Source organism: Haliaeetus albicilla, chromosome 26 (genome assembly GCF_947461875.1).
Source record: "Haliaeetus albicilla chromosome 26, bHalAlb1.1, whole genome shotgun sequence".
NCBI lineage: Eukaryota > Metazoa > Chordata > Aves > Accipitriformes > Accipitridae > Haliaeetus > Haliaeetus albicilla.
The window spans coordinates 5,171,711-5,192,763 of NC_091508.1; the positions used below are offsets into that span (position 1 = coordinate 5,171,711).

The 21,053-nt window shown below is 42.1% G+C and overlaps 1 protein-coding gene across 2 annotated transcripts in view; it reads right to left on the minus strand.

The window, feature by feature from the left end:
* Window positions 1–2,210: 2,210 nt before the first annotated feature.
* ILRUN (inflammation and lipid regulator with UBA-like and NBR1-like domains) overlaps window positions 2,211–21,053 on the minus strand; it is a 33,287-nt gene continuing 14,444 nt past the window's right edge. The window contains exons 2-5 of one of the 2 annotated variants that reach the window (XM_069770951.1): window positions 20,320–20,474; window positions 16,418–16,615; window positions 13,651–13,979; window positions 2,211–4,834 (exon numbers count right to left, since the gene is read on the minus strand). In XM_069770951.1, coding sequence (XP_069627052.1) covers window positions 4,799–4,834; window positions 13,651–13,979; window positions 16,418–16,615; window positions 20,320–20,474 — 718 coding nt within the window. In that variant the 3' untranslated portion in view covers window positions 2,211–4,798. Of the gene's footprint in view, window positions 4,835–8,178; window positions 8,417–13,650; window positions 13,980–16,417; window positions 16,616–20,319; window positions 20,475–21,053 lie in introns of those variants that run through there. The other variant, XM_069770952.1, reaches the window with a different exon arrangement.

Genomic DNA, 21,053 nt, shown 5'->3' on the forward strand with positions numbered 1-21,053 from the left:
CAGACCTCTCGGTGCCACCTCCCCTCCTGCTTCAGCCCTGATTAGAGCTGGAAGGTGCCGGCAGCACTATGCTGAGCTGGTGCTTACCTCCATCCCCTCCATCACCCAGCCGGGGCACCTGCACGGTGCTGAGCCCCAGCCATCCCCTCGCGCGCACCAGCTGAGGACTGGTGCAGGCAGGGACACAGCATTATTGTGGAGAAGTGTCCTGACCTTGTAACGACGGATATCCACTGCCGACATCGGTGAACAGGTATAATCACATGTGGTAATGGTCTGTACCAGCACCGTGCACCCATTGCAGCCCCGGTGGGAATACTCCAGAAAGAGGTGCTGCGGTGAGCCCGCTCCCTTCTTCACAGCCTGTCCTTCCCCATCACCCTTCACACAAAAAAATTTGTATGGGCCTCTCGGCCATCCTTGTACCCATCTGCCTGGACTGGAAAGGTTGTTCGATAAACTCAGTATGCACTAAATTCATTTCAGTTTGTTTTTAAAGTGATTTGGGGTGAAGACAGGGCTAGAACTGGGGTTAAGGATACTATTCCTTAGTGTCTGGAAACACCCTGGAGATGGAAGCAGGCTGGGTACATTTAACTACAAGATGACAGATTCAGAAGTTTTTGCAGCTTCAATAAAACTCTCAACAGCTACAGAACATTTTTTTTCTGTGTTAATTTAATCATACAAATATTCATTTATACATTAAGGAAAAAGCTTCCTTTATTTTTACCCCCAATGTGCTATCATAGGACTTCTCCCAGACTCAATGAGGCAACACACCATCCTGTTCTACACATGCACTCCCCCTGGAGAGAATAGACAGGCTGCAGAACCACCCACGCACTCACACACGAAAAAAAATTAAACACACAACAGAAACCCAGACGTGGGACAGCGTGCATTTCCTAACCCTGCAGACTCCAGCTGCTCTCAATGCCCAGGCGCTCTCTGACTGCAACGGCTTTGCCCCTTGGTCGGGGAGCCGCATCTTCCAAACCTCGGAGGGGTCTGAATCCAACACTCCTGAGATATGGTTAGCAGATTCCAGCTCCCCCCACCCCCTCATGTGGCATTGCCAGTTTTGGAGAAGCCCTAGGGATGTTGTGCTTCAGTTTGCCTAGGCTGACAGAGGGTGCCTGGGCTGCCATTGCTCAAGTTGTATTAGTGATATGGTTCCACATCCTAAGTGGCTCACACTTGACACAGGGATCCATTTTAGAGACTGTCAGAGATGTTCTGCATTATCTTTTTTCTTTTGGAGGGATGGGGGGGGGTAAGGAAGACCTCTCTTTCCCTCCTTCTCAGGACTTCAGGACAGACTGGAGCCAGTTACAGCCTCTCTGTCACTGCATCCTCCTGTACCACTGGGTAGCAGCCCCATCCCTCCCCCAGTCAGGAACACCAGCCTCACTGGGGTAACAGCCTCTTTACTGGTTCACCAGTCTCAACCCAGTATGGATTTCCTGCCATTTCTAACAGGCCTGAGTTCTACATGCATAACTCAGGTGGATTGGATTATCCAAGCCACCGCACACACTTCAGGCTCACCAAAGTATTTGGCATTCAGCACTTTTGAAAAATCAGGCCATTTGTTTCATGAATCTGATGTTCAGACTCCATGACTTTGAATGCATCAGCCCTACAGAAAGCAATACAATCACAGTGCCCTGAAGTCACCTGGCAAGAGCTTTGCTGAATACATCTCAAATCCCCCTATTTAAAAGCTGGAAACCTGACAGCAAGAGCAATTTGAGGGCTGGCTGCACCACTAAGCTCCAAGGAACCAGAGGAGATAAAACCACCTCTGGCCTCAGTGAAACAGTTTTTACTTGAGGAAAAACCCAGAGGTAGAGCAACCACTAATTTAAACACGCTTCCACTATCACAGCCAGGGTTACAACCCCAACCCTCAAAGCATCAGAGCACTGTGCGATCCTTTGCAGAGAGATCATTCCCGCAGACAAGAGCGCTCACACTCAGCTACCTGGGGAAGAACGGTGATGTGAGCAGCAAGAGGTTGCAGATTTCAGCAGCAACTCAGATCTGGACCTGCCTTTCTTCACACCCTGGAGTAAGTGACCCTGGTCACAAGGACACCATGGACTGAAAAGACTCAAGAGGAGAGAGAATTCAAGTCTGTACAGAACAAGTATGCCTTCTGAGTCGGAAAGCACATGACTACTTGGGGTGCATGCAAGGTTTTTGGGTTTTGTTTGTTTGTGTTTGTTTTTTTTGTTTGTTTGTTTTTTCAAAGAAAGGAAAATTCAGTCTTAGGAGGAGCACAAGAACACAAATGTGGTGGCCGTTATATAAGGGAGGAGCGCATGTGGCTGACAGCAGAAGAAAGCCAGCATGGGGGTATCCGAGTTCAAGGGTCTCCCTGATGCCTCAGCTGACACAAGGCAAAGGTTGCAGCACCAGCTATAACATACGGACTCAGATCGCAATTTCTGCCACCCTTCCATTCATAGCTGATAAAAGGAGCTAATAAAGATAAGGAATCACCTTGTCACTTGGACAAACAGCAGTCTCCAGTGTTTTTGATACTTTCAGAAGGGAAGCAGCAGTATTTCAAGAGGTGTGATGGTCGGGTACATGTTCATGCCTTCAGACCTTGTCGCTCAAGCCACCTGCTCGGAAAGGAGGGAGCGAAGAAAGAATCCACTTGTCTACACTACACTACAGTGATGCAAATCATTCCCTAGACTGAATGCTAAGAGGAGATAACCAATCCAAGGCAAAATGATGTTACAGGACAAGAGCCAAACACTACAGCTGCACTGAGCACCGCTTTCCACGGGTTCACTCTGGTTCTTAAGTCACCCAGCTCTAGAAAGCTGCTGAGACAGACCCAGGTGCTCACCAAAATGCAAGTGCAAATGGTAAGCAGTCCAAAGCCTGCAGTGCCTCTTCTATGCAGATAATTTCTTACATCATACTTGTTTCTCCCAGCAAACAGATTTTTGAAGGGAGACTTCAGGTAACAGTAACCTTTAACAGCTGAACCTCTGAAATACGAACAAAATTTATCACCCAATCCTTCCTCTGATGGATACAAGGAACTCCTACTGTCCTCCAGAAGATCTATCTGTATGCACTAAGATAAGACAGTCCTTGGTAGCTGCAACGAAAATGAATCCCGCATTCAAAACCAACCAAGAAAATACAACTAGTCAAGAGCAATCAGTGTAAAGCCACGCACCATGCAACAAGCCTGTGCTCTGCTCCAACAAGAACAAGAGCCTTCACTGGAAAGATCTGGAAGAAGGTTGTGGGAGCTTTGAGTATTACTGTATCTTTGGCAGATGGCTGTTCCAGCCTTGTTCACGTTTCTGAGTAAAATGGTGTCCCCTCACCTCGCCACCTGGCTCCCCTTCAGCAGGATCTGTGGTGACACAGCACTTAGAAATCCACCGCAGCACTCGAGGCCGTTCTCCCTCCTCTCACACTGGACTTCCCAATCCATAATTGGGGGAAAATACATTGGAGGAACAGCAGAGCAACCCGAATCTTTAGACAAGCGATTCCCCCCTCTAATACCAAGCCCTGGAGAGCCCATTTAGAAGTAGGAGCCTCGATGAAGCTACAAGCCAGGACTATAAAGGCGAATGAATACAAGGTGACAGAGTGGAATCCAGCTGATGATGCTAACTCTTGCTCTGCATTCAAAAATGCAATTAGCCTCTAAGCTAATACTTTATCATAGGAGAAATGAATGCAAACTTATACTCTATGAGAGAGAGGAGATTCAAAATTAAAAGCACATGACTTTTGTAAAGCTTTGCAACTACTACCAAGTGAATTATAGCTACAGAAAAAAAAGTTTCCTCTTGGCACAAGACTGATACGCTTGCTTGGTTGCTCTAGGCACAGCTACTGTACATCAAGAGTTAACAAAAAGGTATTTTAAAATGCTAATCACATAGGACAGCTCTGGAACTTTAATAAATCTATTTCTTATTAATATGGGTGTGTATTTGTGTGTACTTCATGTACAAAGGGAAGGGAAATGAGCCCTCCATGATATCCTAGAAGTCCCAGAGTCCTTCTCTCCAACTTTGATACTGAGACCTGGTCTTCAGCATGGTTTCCAACGACATGCAGGACAACTGACAGCAACACCCAAACCAAAAGGGGAAAAAAAAAAAAAGAAAAGAAGATTAAAAAGTTGGTAACTAGAACAGCAGATGATATTAAAAATGCAGAGCTGGGTACAGACCCAACCTGTCATTAAAAAATGTCCAACAAAAAGAAGTCACTGCACAAACCCCAGAAGATGCTAAGCAAATTCCCATTCGGTAGCAAGCAAAACACGACAGTTCCGTAAAAATGCACGCTGTCCCTTATTTAAAAAAAAAATATGAACAAGAAACAAACAGAAATTAAACATTTGCTCAAACTACAACCGCTCTGTAGGCAAAATATTTTTTTTAAAGATGGCTTTTTCATTTTCAGTTTTTAAACTTCTTTTTAAGCTACCTAATTATGTGCCAGAATAATTTCTAAAAAAAAAAAACAACCCATGGTGTTGGTATATTTTCTTTCTCATAGCATTTAACAACACTCCTGAAATCCAGCATTCACACATGCATACTTAGATTTTGTATTTTCCTCCAGAAACAGCTAGTCTTAAGTTACTGGGCTTTTGTTTTTTCTTCTTTATCCAGAACACGGAGGCAGAGAAGTGGGGGTCCATGTTGTGTCTGTCTGCCACATGAATCCCCCTCCCTCCCCCCAAAAGTCAGTTCTTTGTTAAATTCTCCTCTTGTCGATACCCGTTTTGTGTTTTTGTGTTTTAAGACTGTCCGAAGGGATAAGGACCGTGGAAACCCTGAAAGAAAGTTGGAGACATAATCAATTTCAATAGGCAAGAAAAAAAATCGATCAGTGTACACCTACAAATACTGACCATGCCATCCCAGTACTTCTAAACCAAATGCAACCGTTTACCCACCAATGTGACCAGTGTTGTCCAGCCTCATGAAACACTCCTAAAACGCAGGTTTCAGTGCTTGTAGCTGGTTTCCCCAGAGATGTCAGATGCTGTCCACTTACCTCTTTCAGGTGTTATTTAGGCCAGGTAATAGCCAGATGTTACTGGGCCACAAAGTAACTTGTATTTTCTATACCAGAACAAAAATCCCCTACAGATGCTATAATACCTGCGAGGCCAAGCAACTGCAGTTTCACAAGTCTATTCTAAAGATTACAGCAAACAGTTAAGTAAGACGCTGTAATCAGTAGAAGAGTCTATTTAAGAAAAAAAAAAAAAATTTCAAGATTTTCCATGTTCCCACAACTACCACTTTTGCTCTAAGATAACAATGTACATTTTGCTCTAGTGAAAATCAATGCCAACATTTAACAACAACAACAACAAAAAAATCAAAATGCTTACTACAGAATCCATTTTCCCTCTCTTACATCCTGAAGTGAGTCACCTAAATGACAGATCTAGTAACAGGTCTCAAATTAACAGGAACTCCTTTCTGTAATTTCTATTGTTCAAATCAACTATCCAGGGTTTCATCAGAAAGCAAAAGGAAGTGACCAACAGGCAGGCAAGAGATCTCCCAAGTCACAGGGATATAAAGTTTGTCATAACGATGAAGGTACAAACCACACACAAAATCCTTCTGTAAGATCCAGACACATACTCAGGTTAGAAGTGAGATGAGGAAGAAAAGCTCATTATATTTAATTCTCAAAGTTGGAAGACCATTATGCAAATGCTTTTTTTAACAGAGTCCAGCTTGTTTCCAGTATGCTGATGAGTAAGACAGCTGAGGGCCCAATTTGCACAAAGCCATTCTCGGTCTTTAAGTGAAGCTCTGACTTCAGTTTTCACCATTTTGCCTTTAACAGGGCAAATCTCAAAGGAAACACTGTTTCCTGCATTTTCTCCTACAACTCTATAACAACCTCACTGCATGAGCCACAGAGCCATGAAACAATGAGTCTTTAACATGACTCATATAAAGAAAGAAACAATTTCATTAGCTTAAGCCCAGTTACAAAAACCCAAGTTCAAGAGCTCTGTTTTACACCTATGTTAAAAAGGAAGTGCTCCAAGAAGCCTGTAATCTCACCACAGCTGGTGAGAAAAAGTTAATTCTTTAGGTTATATCGGGTGGCAAAATACAAGACAATGGTAAAATGAAGCATCTATCAGCAGCTCTTAAAATTCAACCAAGAGAGGAAGATTAGCAGACAATTAAAGAGGACATCTCATGAACTGCATGGGAAGCATGGAAGACTGGAAACTTGCTGTTTGCAGACAGAAATACATGCAAGTGATGGAAAAACAAACACACTTCTACCCTAGGAATATGCTGCACTCCCAGTTTGTAAAGCAAGCTTTTCAAAAGATAACACCCAGCAGATTCCAGCACAATAGTTCACCTCAGAAAGGAAAAGCTCCCAGCAAAATCAAGAGACTGACATATTCAACATTTCCAAAAAATACAGTCACTGAAACAGGGGGAAGGGGAAGAGCAGAAGAGAAACATTAAAATAATGTGAATAGGGGCACAAAAAAACCCCAAAGGACACAGAAGGAAAACAATGTTATAAGCAACATCCTAAGCAGTCTCACCTCAAGGGGGTTAAGCTCTTGTACTTCTTGCTCTACAAACAAAAACCAGGATTTGTTGCTGATTACCTGTACAGACACATTTGCCAGAATTTGCTTCATCTTTTAGTTACCTGCACATAAGGCTTTGTTTGCAGATACTGACTGGCAAGCACTCACAAGCCTCATGAGAGTGGTTTAAACATCAACTGCTCCCAGCTGCCTGCTCCCTCTGCCGCGGGGCTACCGACTGCACATACCATAAAGAGTTGTACCGTTTATGTATTTTACAGTTTACGTCACAGGCAAAATCTCACTGATTTAATTTGTGCATGCCATAAGCCAAGACATCTGCATCACCCCATGACATAAAAGAATTAACACAGTTAAGCAGTACACAGTCCACAGTCTTCAGCTTAAGTCAGACATGAGAACAGTCCATTAGTCTTTTTTGTATGCAGAGAGAGACCCCATGAAAAGGCTATTAACCTTGTTTTCAGGGAAACCCTCTGGATCTTCAGATACTGTTTTCTGTAGCATCCAATTTAAAGCTACACAGTTGTGCTAATCATGTCTTAATTAAAAGCAGAATTTTGTTCACCTTCAGAGTGTCAGATTACTAAGTATATACAGCTTTGTACTGCTTGCTACACTGCACTTAACAGGCTGACATCACTAGATGAGCTTCTCTCATGAGCAATTCCATGAACAGTCCCAGAATCTGTGACCAAGGTTAGCTTCTCCTGATGCAATGAATTTCACCAAGAAGAAAAAGCCAAAAATCTTTGCTTTTGGGATTGCCACTCTTCACTGCAGTTCACTTACCCGTGAGATTCATTAGTGTACATGAGAACTTACAAAATTAAACACACCTGTTTCTTTTCTTTAAGATCAAGTGTAGACTTGGTTTGACATCAGACCCTGAGCAAGAAACTCTTACTCCCCTTTGTGAAATGAGAACACCTTCTTTCTTCTTCCTCAGTAACTAACATGCAAGCTCTCTGCGGAGCAATTGTTTCTTATTAATTTATTCAACATGCACAGTGTAATAGTGTCTTGATACCTGAAAACTTCAGTTACTGCTGCAATCCAAATACCAAACTCCATTATGTGACATTTTCAGGAATAATTATCCCTTGTATGTAATATTTTACATCATAAACATGCAAAAATAATTCTGCATACAATGGCAGTTTTCCCGAGTTATTTCAACTGAAGAATTATTCATGCTATTTTTGGTGAATTCCCTTCTATTCTCAAAATGAGATGACTGTGTTCATGAAAAGCTCAGCTGCAGCTTTGCAGATTTACTTTCAGTTCTTCCAGTATCTTCCACAGAAGTAATTGCTAACTTGTTAGTGAAAGCATACTGGCAATTTATACAGATAAGTATGTGAGAACAGCGGACCGTGTTTTTTCAAGAAAAGACTCTACACGAAACTTACTGGTAGAAATTATCATTTGACCGCTGTATCTAGAAGGGAATTGAGACATTTTGGCAAGTTAAAGGCCTTTGTAAATACTGAGCTCTTTAAATGAAGGCACCTGTGCTAGAAATAAAATAAAGATTAAGTTAATCTTTCATAAACCATCACAACACAGGCTTTCAAATAGCTATCTTTATTTCACCTTTGTGACTGAGTCAAGATCAATAAAAGGTACACTTCAAGAGAGACAGGAGTTTCTGATGCACGGCTGCAAAGCAATACAGGAGTCTCCCAGTGTACACTGACAGTAGCATCAGACAACGCTACAAGTCCCCGTTTCCTCGTCACCTCCTGGGCCGTTCCTAGTCAGTGCTTCTCCAAACTACGCAGAGTTCTCTTGACTAACTTACGTAAACTGAACACAAACAGAAGAACAAAGTATTGAGCACTTTTTTTTTTAATTTTTTTATTTTTTTTTTATTCCATGCATGCTGTGCAAACATGGCGTGGCAGTTAAGACCACCAGGAAGTTAAGAATCTTCTCACAGTGCAGCCACTGGTAGGGCTGGTTTAGATGCACATAGCTGATGAAGTACATGAGGGCTCAAGTACATGATTAAGTTACCATGCAACAACTTAGCTCTTGTAACTTAATCAATGGCGTGCTTTTAGTCTGCAGAGATAAAACAACAGGGAAACTGTTGGCCTGCAATGGAGCAAAGTTAAGCTAAAATCAGATTATCTCACATTTCCCACAGTCCAAAAGCACATGGACTGTTGGTTTTCATGGATGAGCTAACATGCAGCATCCAAACACATTAGTCTTTCACCAGATAAGCAAACCAGCTCATGCAACATCAGTTTAGCCTGCAGATGCTATGCAGCAGAGTGGCTGTCAAAGAGTAGCTATGGTAGTTTTGAGTTCAATGTTCTCCCACTTTGTTCTAAATGAATTTAACTATGTGGTAACTAGCCCAATTTGAAGCCCAGATACCAAGATGGAAGGAGCTTCTCTTCTACATGGAAGCAAACATTTCTGGGGCACCTTCCTTACCCACAAATATAGTTTGGTACCCAAATAGTTTCCAGTGGAAAAATTTCTGTCTAGAGTTTAGAGGTACTCAAAAAATATGCAAATTGGAGTGCCCTGGTTTGGAAGAAGCACGCATCTAGAAGCAGCAGCAACTTTTAAACTCAGAGAGGGGAAGCCAGTTAAAGGCTCTAAGGATAGAGAGAGGTTTGGTTTCCCCGTACATATAGAAAGCTGTCAAGTAGCATGGATCAGAGTTCAGCTCCACACAGAATGAAGTAAGATGGTGAGCAAAAATACAGCAGGAAAAAAGGTGTTAAGATTTTAATTTTGTGAACGCCAAATATGCTCATATTTCAATGGGCTTTTAAGAGTAGCACAAGTAACAAACAGAACAGGTTAATACCAGACAAGCTGTAGAACGCCCTTTGCTATGGCGGTGACTATGCAAATTGTTCTGTACGGGCAAATATTTGCAGAATCAGAACTTCTACATGCAGTTTTCTGTATTACACAGAAAGCAGCAATTCCTCAATTCATATGGGCAACAGATTTGGATATATATATGTATATTTTATATATATAGGTGACAAGTACAATCTGAATGTCAGTATATGGCTATCCACTTCAGATCTTTTTAGACATTTAAACCTGTACGTTTCTTTCCTTAGTTAAGAAATTTAACTCTAATTCCCCAGGCACTGTACGACTGCATCTTGCGCTTTTAATGTAAAAGACTGTCACAAGAAAGCAGCAGTGACCTCGACAGTGTTGCTATGAGACAGGAGCGAGTAAATAGAAGGAAGCTATATTAGCCTCATCTCTCTCGAGAATACAGAGAGAAAGCGATTGCCAAAGAGGAGAATAAAATACCCATGCATGGGTATATCTGGACTCTAATACAGCTCATCCCTATCCTGAGATAAGCATCCTATCCTGCACTTAAGCACATCTTTAATTCTAAGAACATGCAAAAACTCCACTGGGAATAGATATAACAACAACATGCTTAAAGCAATGCCCTGAACACAGACCCTGATCTACAACCTTCCAGCAGTTTATTTGATTAGGTGAGCAGGGTGGACCCAGGGAAGGCGTACACTATAGCAGCAATAAAGATCGCACTCAGTTTGTTTCAACCATACCACAGGTTTGATCTTATCTGCTTAATAGGGAATTCAGTGTCTTGTTTTGGTTTTTTGCTAGGAAAGTTTGCTTCACTGAGCAGAGCATCCAAACCATGTACTCTATGCTGCTGTATAAAAGCATTTTGAATGTTTCCACGTGTGAAACTGATAGACTTGTCTAATCCAGCAGCAGATGGCACATCAGTGTCACTGAGATCCTGACTCCAATGGGGAATTTTAGAGGACAAGTCACACCTGCTCAGTTGCACCAGAGGGAGAACTAATACAGACAAGGTCTGGCAACTTCTAGTATGTTTTACAGCTGCAGATGCCAGAAACTGCTAGCTTTATCTCAAAGATTTCGTAGTCTCATCCAAGTGCATGACTGGGGTTCTCCACAATCTCTTGGCAGAGAGGAAGCCTCCACAGTAATCTGAGAAATATTTAAGGGCTTATATTACTTCTAAATACAGGACATAGGCCCTTCTGAACACCTTAACTAGACCTTACCCATCCCCTTTGCTGTGTCGCACCAAATGGTGTGTCAAACATGACTAGGGATTTACTCCATTCTCTGGGTACATGAAAGCAGACAAAATTATTAGAGGTCCTGCCCAAGATAAATAAAATCCAGGAATCCTAATGTGCAACTGCATAACCAACCCACAGTACTCTTTTGTCTGCTCCTAGAACTTGAAATAAAGCCTTTCACATCAATATTGAATCACAAGACAACAGCTTGACATGTAGTAGTTTTCTTTCCCCCTCTCAAGCAGCAGAGTACAGGTCAAGTCCCCAGGGAAGTGGGGAAGATGGGCCAGATATAGCTTTTCCTAACAGGTACTGGAACACCATCTGCTGATCAGGTGGTTTAATACTTCTGACATCACCTCCAGTAAGACCTTTTCCACTTAATCTGAGCCCCAGCTGGGGATACTGCTTACACATCTTCTTTTCCAGAAGGATTTCCAGATTGCAGGAAGAAAGCATGCAATAGCGCTAGACCTACACCAGGGAAGGTGAGCATGTTCACCTGGCGATTTTAAATGAGACCAAGTATCTAGGATGTCAAACCTACTCAGACTTGTTCACTACAGAAACAGTATTGTACCAATGTGAATATTCAGTCTGTGGCAGAATGCCTGCTGCCCTAGATGGGAAGGGCAAGGCTGGAACAGGACTCTGATCTTCAGACCTACCTTAATAACAGCTTCCAAAGGAAAACCTAACTTGTTTTTTTGTTAATGTCACAAATAGAAACACCGTAGTAGAGACAAAAAACCTCAAAAACCCAATGAACTTTTGCATACCCCACCCCATCTCCAAAAAGGACCATAATGTTATCCCTTCTGAAGCAAGCAAGAAACAAGATTTCTGCTTTTATCTCACATAATCTACCTCAAATCCACCAAGAATCTTCTGTAAATACAAAAAGAAACAAAAAACCCAAAACAAAACAAAAAAAATGGGGGGGCAGGGAAGGCCACCTACCCTACATCTGAGGTTAGATTATAATGGCTTATATCTCATAAGAGTACTGATCGTGAACTTTGGGTTACTAGCTAAACCAGCTTACTTTAAATTTAGTGAAATCCTCTCTGGTAGTGCTTCACTCTCCTTTTTGGCTTTTCTTTTCCACAGCATAGCTGACCTTTGCTGTGTCCTCTGCACCTCCAATAGGTATCAGTTTCTTACACCTATGTTCTTAGAAAAGACAAAGCATCTACTCCTCAGCCAAGAGAGTCTGTTAGTGTGCTTTACCTCCCGGTGCCCACACCACTCTCCTCTCACTGGGAAGGGTAAGGATATATACCACTGGGAGAGACCTAGCGAAAACTGAAGGCCACGTTACTGCCAAAACCCCACATCCAGAAATTCAACACAGGAACTTTCTCAGAAGTGCATATATTAGCAGTTCCACATCTATCCACCTGCAAGTGCAAATCAACTACAAAGCAATTGCCAAGCTCTGCACTCAGAAAATAGGCAAGGGAAAAAAAAAGCCACCTCCAGCCTAAAGCTGACCACCAAAAGTGGAACTGAATTTTCCCACCTAAATTAAACCTAGTATTTTAGCTATGAAAGGCTTAGGTAAGTCCACTATCTCACCAAAGCTGTACTTGATAAATGATTTTTTATTTTTCATCAATTGATACACAGAGCTGTTACCAATCTTTGCTGGGATACATACAACAGACAGCTGCAGAGCGGCACTCCCCACCTGAAGCACCTGAGATAAAGTTTATGCAGAGAAGCTATATCAGTATATAGACAGCCTCTGCAGTCAGACAATGGCCTGTCTTGTCTCTTCAGGGAATACCACTATCCACCAAACAACCACTAAAAGGCAGTGACTTTCAGTCACTGCTAATTCAGGTTGTATTTGAACTGATAGGTGAAAGGCTTTATTTTTCAATCATTTCCTAAGCCATCCATTTCACTTTTAGTGAGTGAGAATCTTGAAGCAGGAGCCAATACAGCTTATAGCAATTTATGTTTGGGGTGCCAAACACAAAAAAGGTTGCTGGTAGTCTGTCAAACAGTTAATCCCGTGCATGCCATCAGTAAAAAAAATGCATAGTCCTGGTGCAAAGTAGGTCACTAAAATATGATCCACTGGTAGAGGACAGGCAGTTCATCCAGTTAGGAACTAAAGTGCTGTAGGTGAACTAACATTAGGGCTTTATTAAGTCATTCAGCAACCAAGTGTTATTGTCCTACACAGCCTGCTTAAAGTACAGTAAAGCATTTTTAAAAGATTTTAAAAATCAAACTAGTTTGACATACGACAGTACACACCTACACATACTGGCTGCATTAACAGGTGGATTCTGAATTGTAAATAATCCTGCAATTCATTTTTCACACACAAGCAAATAAAAACAGTCAAAATATCACTCAGACTCATATAGCATCCACCAAGCAAGCTTTTGAGAGAGAATTTAAAGTAAAGATAATTTAAAAGTCACCTACAATTATAAACAAGACAAGGACACAGACAGGAATAGTCATTTGATTGACTGTTCCTGACAGGTAGCTTCTGGGATCAAAATGTTGAGCTCTGTAGTCTCCCCACACCAGCTAAAAAGAAGTTATCTGGTTAATCTTAGGCTTTGGGGGTGTGGTTATTTTGTACATAATTTTGAAAAGAGAAAACTCAGGAGCACATCTAGAGAGATATTTTGACTTATTTGCACACGCAACTGGAGCAGGCTCCAGCCACTAATAGTTACAGCACCCAGACAAGATTATATAAATTTTAAGAAGGACTTGAAGCAAAAACAAAAAGGTGGATCTGGTAGAGTCTATCAGAGGCAAAAATATTTTAATATAACATGAGGAGTTGGCAGAGTCAGACAGTCAAATTCAAAACCTTCCTTAGCAGGTCTGGCAGAAGCAGAAGGGAAGGGCTTTGCAGTTTGTAACGAAGAACTATTACATACATCACAGTCTCATCACCTACCCATTCTCCTGTTCTCCCAGGGCACCTACCTTACTGTATGTCACTACCGACAAGTTGTTCGAGTGACTGCTGGGGGAGAGATTTACAGAGTTTTGTGACAGTCCATTCTGATCTTGTTCGATTTGGTCAGGAGCAGGCCCCCATGTGTTTTTGCTGATTGTGCCTAGCTCGGAACCCCCAGGGTCTTTTAGGTTGTTTTCATCTGGTTGCCTGTTCTTCTGTGGAGAGGCGAATGGGTTAAAGTTTCCTTCTACCTTGCGATGTGGTTGCGTGTTGAACTCCGTTTCAAAGGATGACAGCTGCTGTGTTACACCTAGAAGTCCTCCAACTTCCACGCTGAGGATCACCCAGATGACATCTGTTGAAAAAGAAAGACACTCGGGTTGTCACTAGATGAAGTTTATGAAGAAGGGGGCAGAAGGAAAAAAACAGAACATGAATTCTATCCTTTACAACAGCAAGAAAAAAGACTTATTGTTTAAAATACATTTTTATGAAGCATCAGTAGTACTGGTTAAACCCTAATTTAGCGTCCAATCTTTCAAGAAAACCAGGCAAGTTTTACTCCTACTGAACTTACATGAACCAGCTAAGAACACACAAAAAACAAACTGACATGACAACTTGAAGCTCCATGCTTCAGATAACCAATAGGATGCACTGAATAAAATAAAACCTTAAATGACTTTATCTGAAATGAAAGCCAGAAGATAGCACTGCCAATCTTCTACTCTGACAGTAAAGAAAAGGCAATGTTTTTTGTTTAGCTTTGAAAGGCTTGATTATTAAAATAAAACAACAAAAGGGTGACTTAGAAGGTAATTATGTTTATGACAATTCACTGCAAAATATCTCCATTCCAGTTCCAAAACACTCAGAGTAGGTGGATAAAATACGCAGGCCTGGTAGACTATTACACGAATTCGCAAACTACTGGTTAGAATAAGAAACATATTTACAGTTCTTTCTTAATGCGTGTCTGTCTCTTGTACATAGATAACATTGTTATTTTACTTACCATTTCATTTACACGTCATGCAAACATTCTGGTCTATTTACATAAATACATTTCTTGGTACATAGCCAAATTCAGTTTTATTGTCTTTTTTTTTCTTCTCTCCCCCCCCCCCCCCCAAATGTGCTCCAGTTTTGTTTTGCTGCACGGAGAGTGAGAATTAAAAAGAACAGCAACAATACCTTATCTCATCTCAGCAGATCTAATAACAGCACCTCATGTCACATGTAATTGTTTCCAGGTTTTCTGCAGTCAAGTCCTAACCTACAAGGGGCTCTTTCGTGCTACCACTGGTGGCCTGGGGGAAGAGACAGCAGGTACTTTTGCTGTTCGGTTTTACCACCATGGCTTCTCAAGCAGCATTAATTCACTGAAGTTCTGCTTCCAGTCCCTCCCCGGGTTTAACAGGGCTGGGCTCATTAGTTTGCATTTTACGACCCAATTAAAGACAGTGGGATTTTACCTTACAAAACTACGACTTGCTTAAGGACCCTCAGCACCCTGCCATGGCTGTAACCCCCTTACAAATACCATTAAGGCTCCACAACAGCCCAGGCCACCGCGCCCACCCGCTGCCCGCTGCCCCCTCCCGCGGCCGGGCCGGCCCGGGCCGCACCGCCCGCAGGCGGAGCGGCACCGCGGCGCCCCCTGCTGCCCGGCCGCGGCGCAACGCCCGGCCCGGCCGCTCGCCCCGGTGGCCCCGGCGCTACCAAAGCCGTGCCGGGATGAAAAACCACCGGGCGACAGCCCCGGCCACTTGCCAGGGCCTCACACAGCTGTTGGGCCTAACCTCCGGGGACAGCTAGCATAAAAGCCATTAATTAAATCGCAGGGGAAGGGCACCTTTGACTCAAAGCTCGGTAGCCAAAGGGATTTTAATTTGTAGGTCATTTTCTTTCAAAACGTGCAACTTTAGTCTAAGATCTTACTAAACCTCCTGTCGGCAGCTGGGAAAACCTCGGCTTTAGAAACACACAGGCCTGTGGCAGGCAGTGCAAGCTGAACAGGCCTTTCAGCCTGTGCAGAGAAATTTATCCCCCTTCTTCAGGGACAAGCTACATCCACTTGCAACACCAGAGTCATACGTTTACTGACAATTCTGCCAAAAACCCTGTACTTCTTTCTGAGCAAAGAGTTATTTTTGACTGCGAGTGCTAACATCTCTCACTCAAACCCGTGTAACTTGGGATACTCCCAACTGCCAAAACAGACACAAAGATGTTCACAGTATAAACTAAAGCTGGCTAAAAATGACAAAGTCTCCAAATGAATGAAGATGTCGGTGGCTCAGGCTGAGGCACCAGGCAAAATATCAGAAAGTGGTTTTTAAACACAGAAAAATGGTTCACAGTAGATGCACCAAATTACTGTATTAAAACCTGGGCCTTAACTTCTCAGATGAGGTTTTCACCACTTAAATAGATTTTATGCTCGTGTGCAGTTCATGATGTTCAGAGCTGGAAAACTGGGAAAGAATCCCGACAAGGACCAACTGGGAAAGAGGCTCCAGGAGAACTGTACAAGTCCCTTTGTTTTTCAGAGCTTTGTGTAATCTGCAATTTGTTCCAGTGTTTAGAAAACAGTTCTGTGCTGACCAAGACAACAAAGCAGCTCACTTGATGTTTTCTCTGTTTTCTATATTTAGTCTCAGAGCTGGCAGACCTCTACCTTCACCATGTGGTTATCAGGAGAGCATCTGCAAGGGGCCAGGAGCATCCATTTTGTCTGCAGTGGGAACACCACGAAGAAGAGCCTGAAGTTCCGGAAAAGGGATCACTCACCTCCGTAATAGAGTCCCGTGGCGGTGCACATTCGCCACTGTCCCTGATACATTCCTGCTGTGCTGGGGCTGCACATCTGAACGCTGACGTCTGCAATCTCCTGGGGCTCCAGGGACCTGACCATCACCATGTTTACGTGGCCAAATTGGTCTCCCCCGACATACTTCAGACAAACCCCCGGGGGCCACGCCTCTGTCCCTGGGATTAAACAGAAGAAAGAATTACTGACAGTGCACCAGGAAAAGCTTTGTGTCTGTTTGTGTAAGACTGGATGAAACATGCTTATTAAAACAGTTGTGCAATTGTTGAACAGTCAAAGGAATACCAAGATACACATAACACAGCCAGCAATGGATGCTGAAGAAGAATACAGTTTTCAGACAAGGCTTAACTGGTCCATTCTGAGACCAGCAGGACAATTTGTATTTCTGTTTGAATAATCTCTAAGTCGTCTTTGCACAGAAAAATTCTCAAAGTCACAGTGTAACAGCTTCAAAAGCTTCAAAAAACCCCCAACATAACTGACACGCACATATATTTTACCAATGATAGACAAAGATGAGGTCAGACCTAGAGGTGGTTGTTACCCCCCCCCATTTCTTTCTGCCTCCTTACATGCAGCTCCTGAGCCTTGCGACATCAAAATACATGTTATTAACACAAAGAGCTAGAAACATTTTCTTTCAGGGTTTCATTCTTTTTTAAGCCTGTTAGCAGTCTCAAGAGGAACTAATAGTTTGAACTATAATTGAAGAGCTAGTACTATTTTCTAAATGGATTTATTTCCCTTCTTGCACCAACCCTTCTCTCAGCCTTGTGCAAAGGTAGACAAGATTGTGAACATGGGATTTATTTGTGGAGATCAATGTTTAGACTGCAGATACCGGGACTGACTGCATGACCTGGCAGTCTGTAGAGATACAGAAAACAGTTACTGCATGCAAGCACAGCCATCTTCGCCAAAGATAACAAGTACTGGGACTGACAAAAAGAAAAGTGCTTCTGAGACTCGTGAAAAATCAGCTCAGCGTAATTTTCCTTTGCTTCTTTCCCAATAATGTGACATGACTAAGCCAATGACTTTAAGAATACCTCCTGCTTGGTTAAGGACGATGGAAACAGCCAAGGAAAGCCTGAACCACCAAGAAGCTTGGAACCACTCTATATCTGGCCCGAGATGAGAATGGTGGATGCTGATCTGACCTTAGGTTAAGGTTACCCCAAAGAGCACCCTTTGCAACAGCTTGTCTTCTGATTTAATCCCTATGGATACTTCAGTGAAGATGTGGCAGGGACTGGTTTTCTAGTCTAGTCCTTATTTCTGGAATTCACAATCTAGCAGGGAAAGCATGACGTGAACAGGTAAAGTGGGATATTCAGAGTGGGGGATATATCACTACAGTTGGAAACAGTGCTGAGATAGGGAGGTCTCTGAAAGAGGAGCTGAGTGACTAGCTGACCTCAGAGTATGGCATGTGGGAGTTGAGTATGAAGTCTCATCTGAAAAGGTTGGCAGCCGAGCAACATGGTTTAGTTTAAATAATTTATGTGATTTTTATCGGTTTTAATGGCTTTAGGCTTGCAAGGTGCCTAGAACACTGCAACTGATAAGCCCCATAAAATGAAATGATGATTATGTCATTCTATTTCAGTACACTCATCTCTCAGGAGATGATAAATTGTAGTAACTGTCCTGCAGAGCCAGCAACAGCTGGGGGTAGAGTGGGAAGAGGAAATAAGTCTGTTAAATCCTGCTGCTCTTTCAGCAATGGTTCTACTATACAAACTGGTCTTTTGGCAGAGAAGCCAAGTGCCGTCCTGGAAGGTATCAGAGCAGGGTATTAGTTTTTAATAACACATATGAAAACCTGACTGAACCTAGGTTACTGCTTGCCTGCTTAAAACTGACAATCTCTCAGAGCTCTGCTTGTCATACTCGTCAGACACTAAACGCTTCAATGACACATGCCTCAGGTATTTCGTGTTCTAGAACTGAAGTCATTTAATCAAGGGTTCCTGTACAGCTGTTAAAAACCTTGGCTTTGCTTCAGTTATCTACTTAACAAGCAGATATTATCTGGAAACACTATAGTCCTTTGATATTATACCTTAATTAAACCATAAAATGGTTTTAAAATGCTACGGTCCTCCTTAAACTGCACAGTCGTAACACTGTATGTGAAGTTGCATTTAACTAAAACATGCCTCAACAGCATGGTTTTAACAAGTTCTGGCCTCCAGCACCACTGTCAGACTACAGATGTACATTTTAAGAAGTGAGGTTTTAACCCACACAGAAGCCAAAACAAATGTTGGCCTTGCCAGGAACTCATAAGTCAAGATTAACTGCCTTTCCTCATTTTAGAAGGCCCATGGATTTCAGAAGGTCAAACATTCCAAGAATAATGAAACATTGCTTGAACTATGGTGTTAAATTAAGGCTGAATTTGCATGCAGGAAAGAGTACATCAGAGGAACAAGAGAGGAAGGAGTCTGAAAGGAGCAAGATAGGGGTGTAGTCATAATACATGCAAATTAAGATACTAACAGTGGAGAAACAAGACATGTCAAACTTATTACATTTGTAAGACCTGTATTTGAGACGGTTATAAAAAAATTGCCAGTCAATTTTTCACATTACTGGAGTTTAAGCAAGCTATACGTGTCACCTTTCCATTGAACTAAGTTAAACAAATGTAGGCAGAAAAAGTAAACTGAAATAATTAAGACCTTTCTCTAGAATACAGTCTCTATAAATTAGTGCTCTTAAACACCCCCCCCTTCTCACCTCTCATGTCCTGATGAAATACCCCCAGATTTTTAGTATGGGTTTAGTCTCTGTTATACTTCGATATTCAGCACAAATCTGTACAGCACTCAAGTACTGCAGTTATCTACAAGTAGGAATACTAACACAGCTGAATTTTACTCATGATGATTCATGGTATTATACCTTGTTGTGCCATCATTCTTCTTCACAAAAGTGCAAGCAGGTCAATTAAATTCAGACACACAGCTTAAACATTCATGCAACATCCTGTCATTGCAACACTTGAAGACAAGGTATTCCACTTTACATCCATGGATCCTATTTTTCTCTCTGACTACATCCCAACAGATCAGGCCCTGAGAATGAATTTTGCCTAATCTCACTTCCTGGATTCCAGTCACTGTTTTGACTTATTTCATACTGGAATGTTGTCTCTCCAGCCTTGCATCCTCTCAGCACATGAAAAAGCAATTCTGTCAAAAGTGTATTAAAAAGTAAAGGGTACCTGCCACTTACCCTTGCATCGCTACCTGTTCTCAGATCATTGCATCACTGCCTCCACAGAGAACACAGTTCTATGGAAAACTGAATGACCAAATGACAGGGATGGCCAGAGAAATGGTGTAATGAAGGGTAGTGGTAATATACAGGCTGGTCATGAGCTAAAAGGCTTTGAGATTAAAAGCAACCTCTTCGTTGACTTAAAAATGTATTCCATTTGTTTGCATCAAATTATCAGAAACATGACTAGCTAAGGATTCTTAATCTATTTTCACATCTAATTACTGCCATTAAAAAACAAACAAAAGAAACAAACAAAAAAAAACCCCAAACCAACTTGTACTTCAATTTCTTTTATCTAGAAGTTTCCTAGAGTTTTTGTTTGTGTGATGGCATGAGGAACAAGACTGGTGAACTGAGCTGTGCATCTTGCCACAAAATGTTTGTGCCAACGTAAGAAGGGGGAACATGCATAGGTTGGCAGCCTACCTCCTTCAGTAGCAGGGTGGCTCTATTCCAAGTTAAGCGCACATGAACCTCCTGCCTTAAGCCAGCATCTCTTCCATGTAGATCTGCCATCCTATCACATAATACACGCTACGTGGACTTTGCTACAGTCTAAAAGCCTTACCTGTGTTTTGTATCCTCCATGTTTTTGTAAACTGGGTATCAGGAGGGATGGACTCTCCTTCACCTATGGTGACATCTTCAACAAAGGACATGGAGGGTACATTGATATTTGGACTCTCAAAATCATAGTAGGCTCCAATGGCGGCTTGTAGATTCCTAGAAAGCAAAAAAGCAGATTACAACCTGAAGTACAGGTGGGTCAGGTCCTTTTCACAGGTTTACGTATGTCATTCTAAACAGTTAAGCAAAAATATTATCCAGAGTTTATTGGCTCTGCTGCTTATGTTTTTTTAAAGCTTTCATCTCTATCACACATGGATTCTCCAAGAGAACAGAGCTCAAAATACAGCATTTTACTCACCAGGGACACTGTTTTAGACCACTTTTCTACTCTGCTTCTTATTTTCACTAGAAATCTTTGAACTTAGAAGTCTTGGAGACCTCTACCGCATTAGCTCTTTATGAAATTTGCAGAAAAGTTCAAGAGATACTGAGGGAAGTGCTATGCAGCAGCATGTAAACAACAGGGCAGTTTATTTGTACCAGCCTTGTTTCCTGAGCTAATTTCTAAAGGACTGAACCTCTCCATTTCATTTTGGCACAAAAGGTCCAAAAGGAGCATGAGATGAACAAAACACGAAGAACATTCTTGTGATAACTCTTGGGGCCAAAGGACATCAGTAGCTACAGATAACAACTCAAGCCTTGCTGCTTTTGAAACATATGGTCATGTAT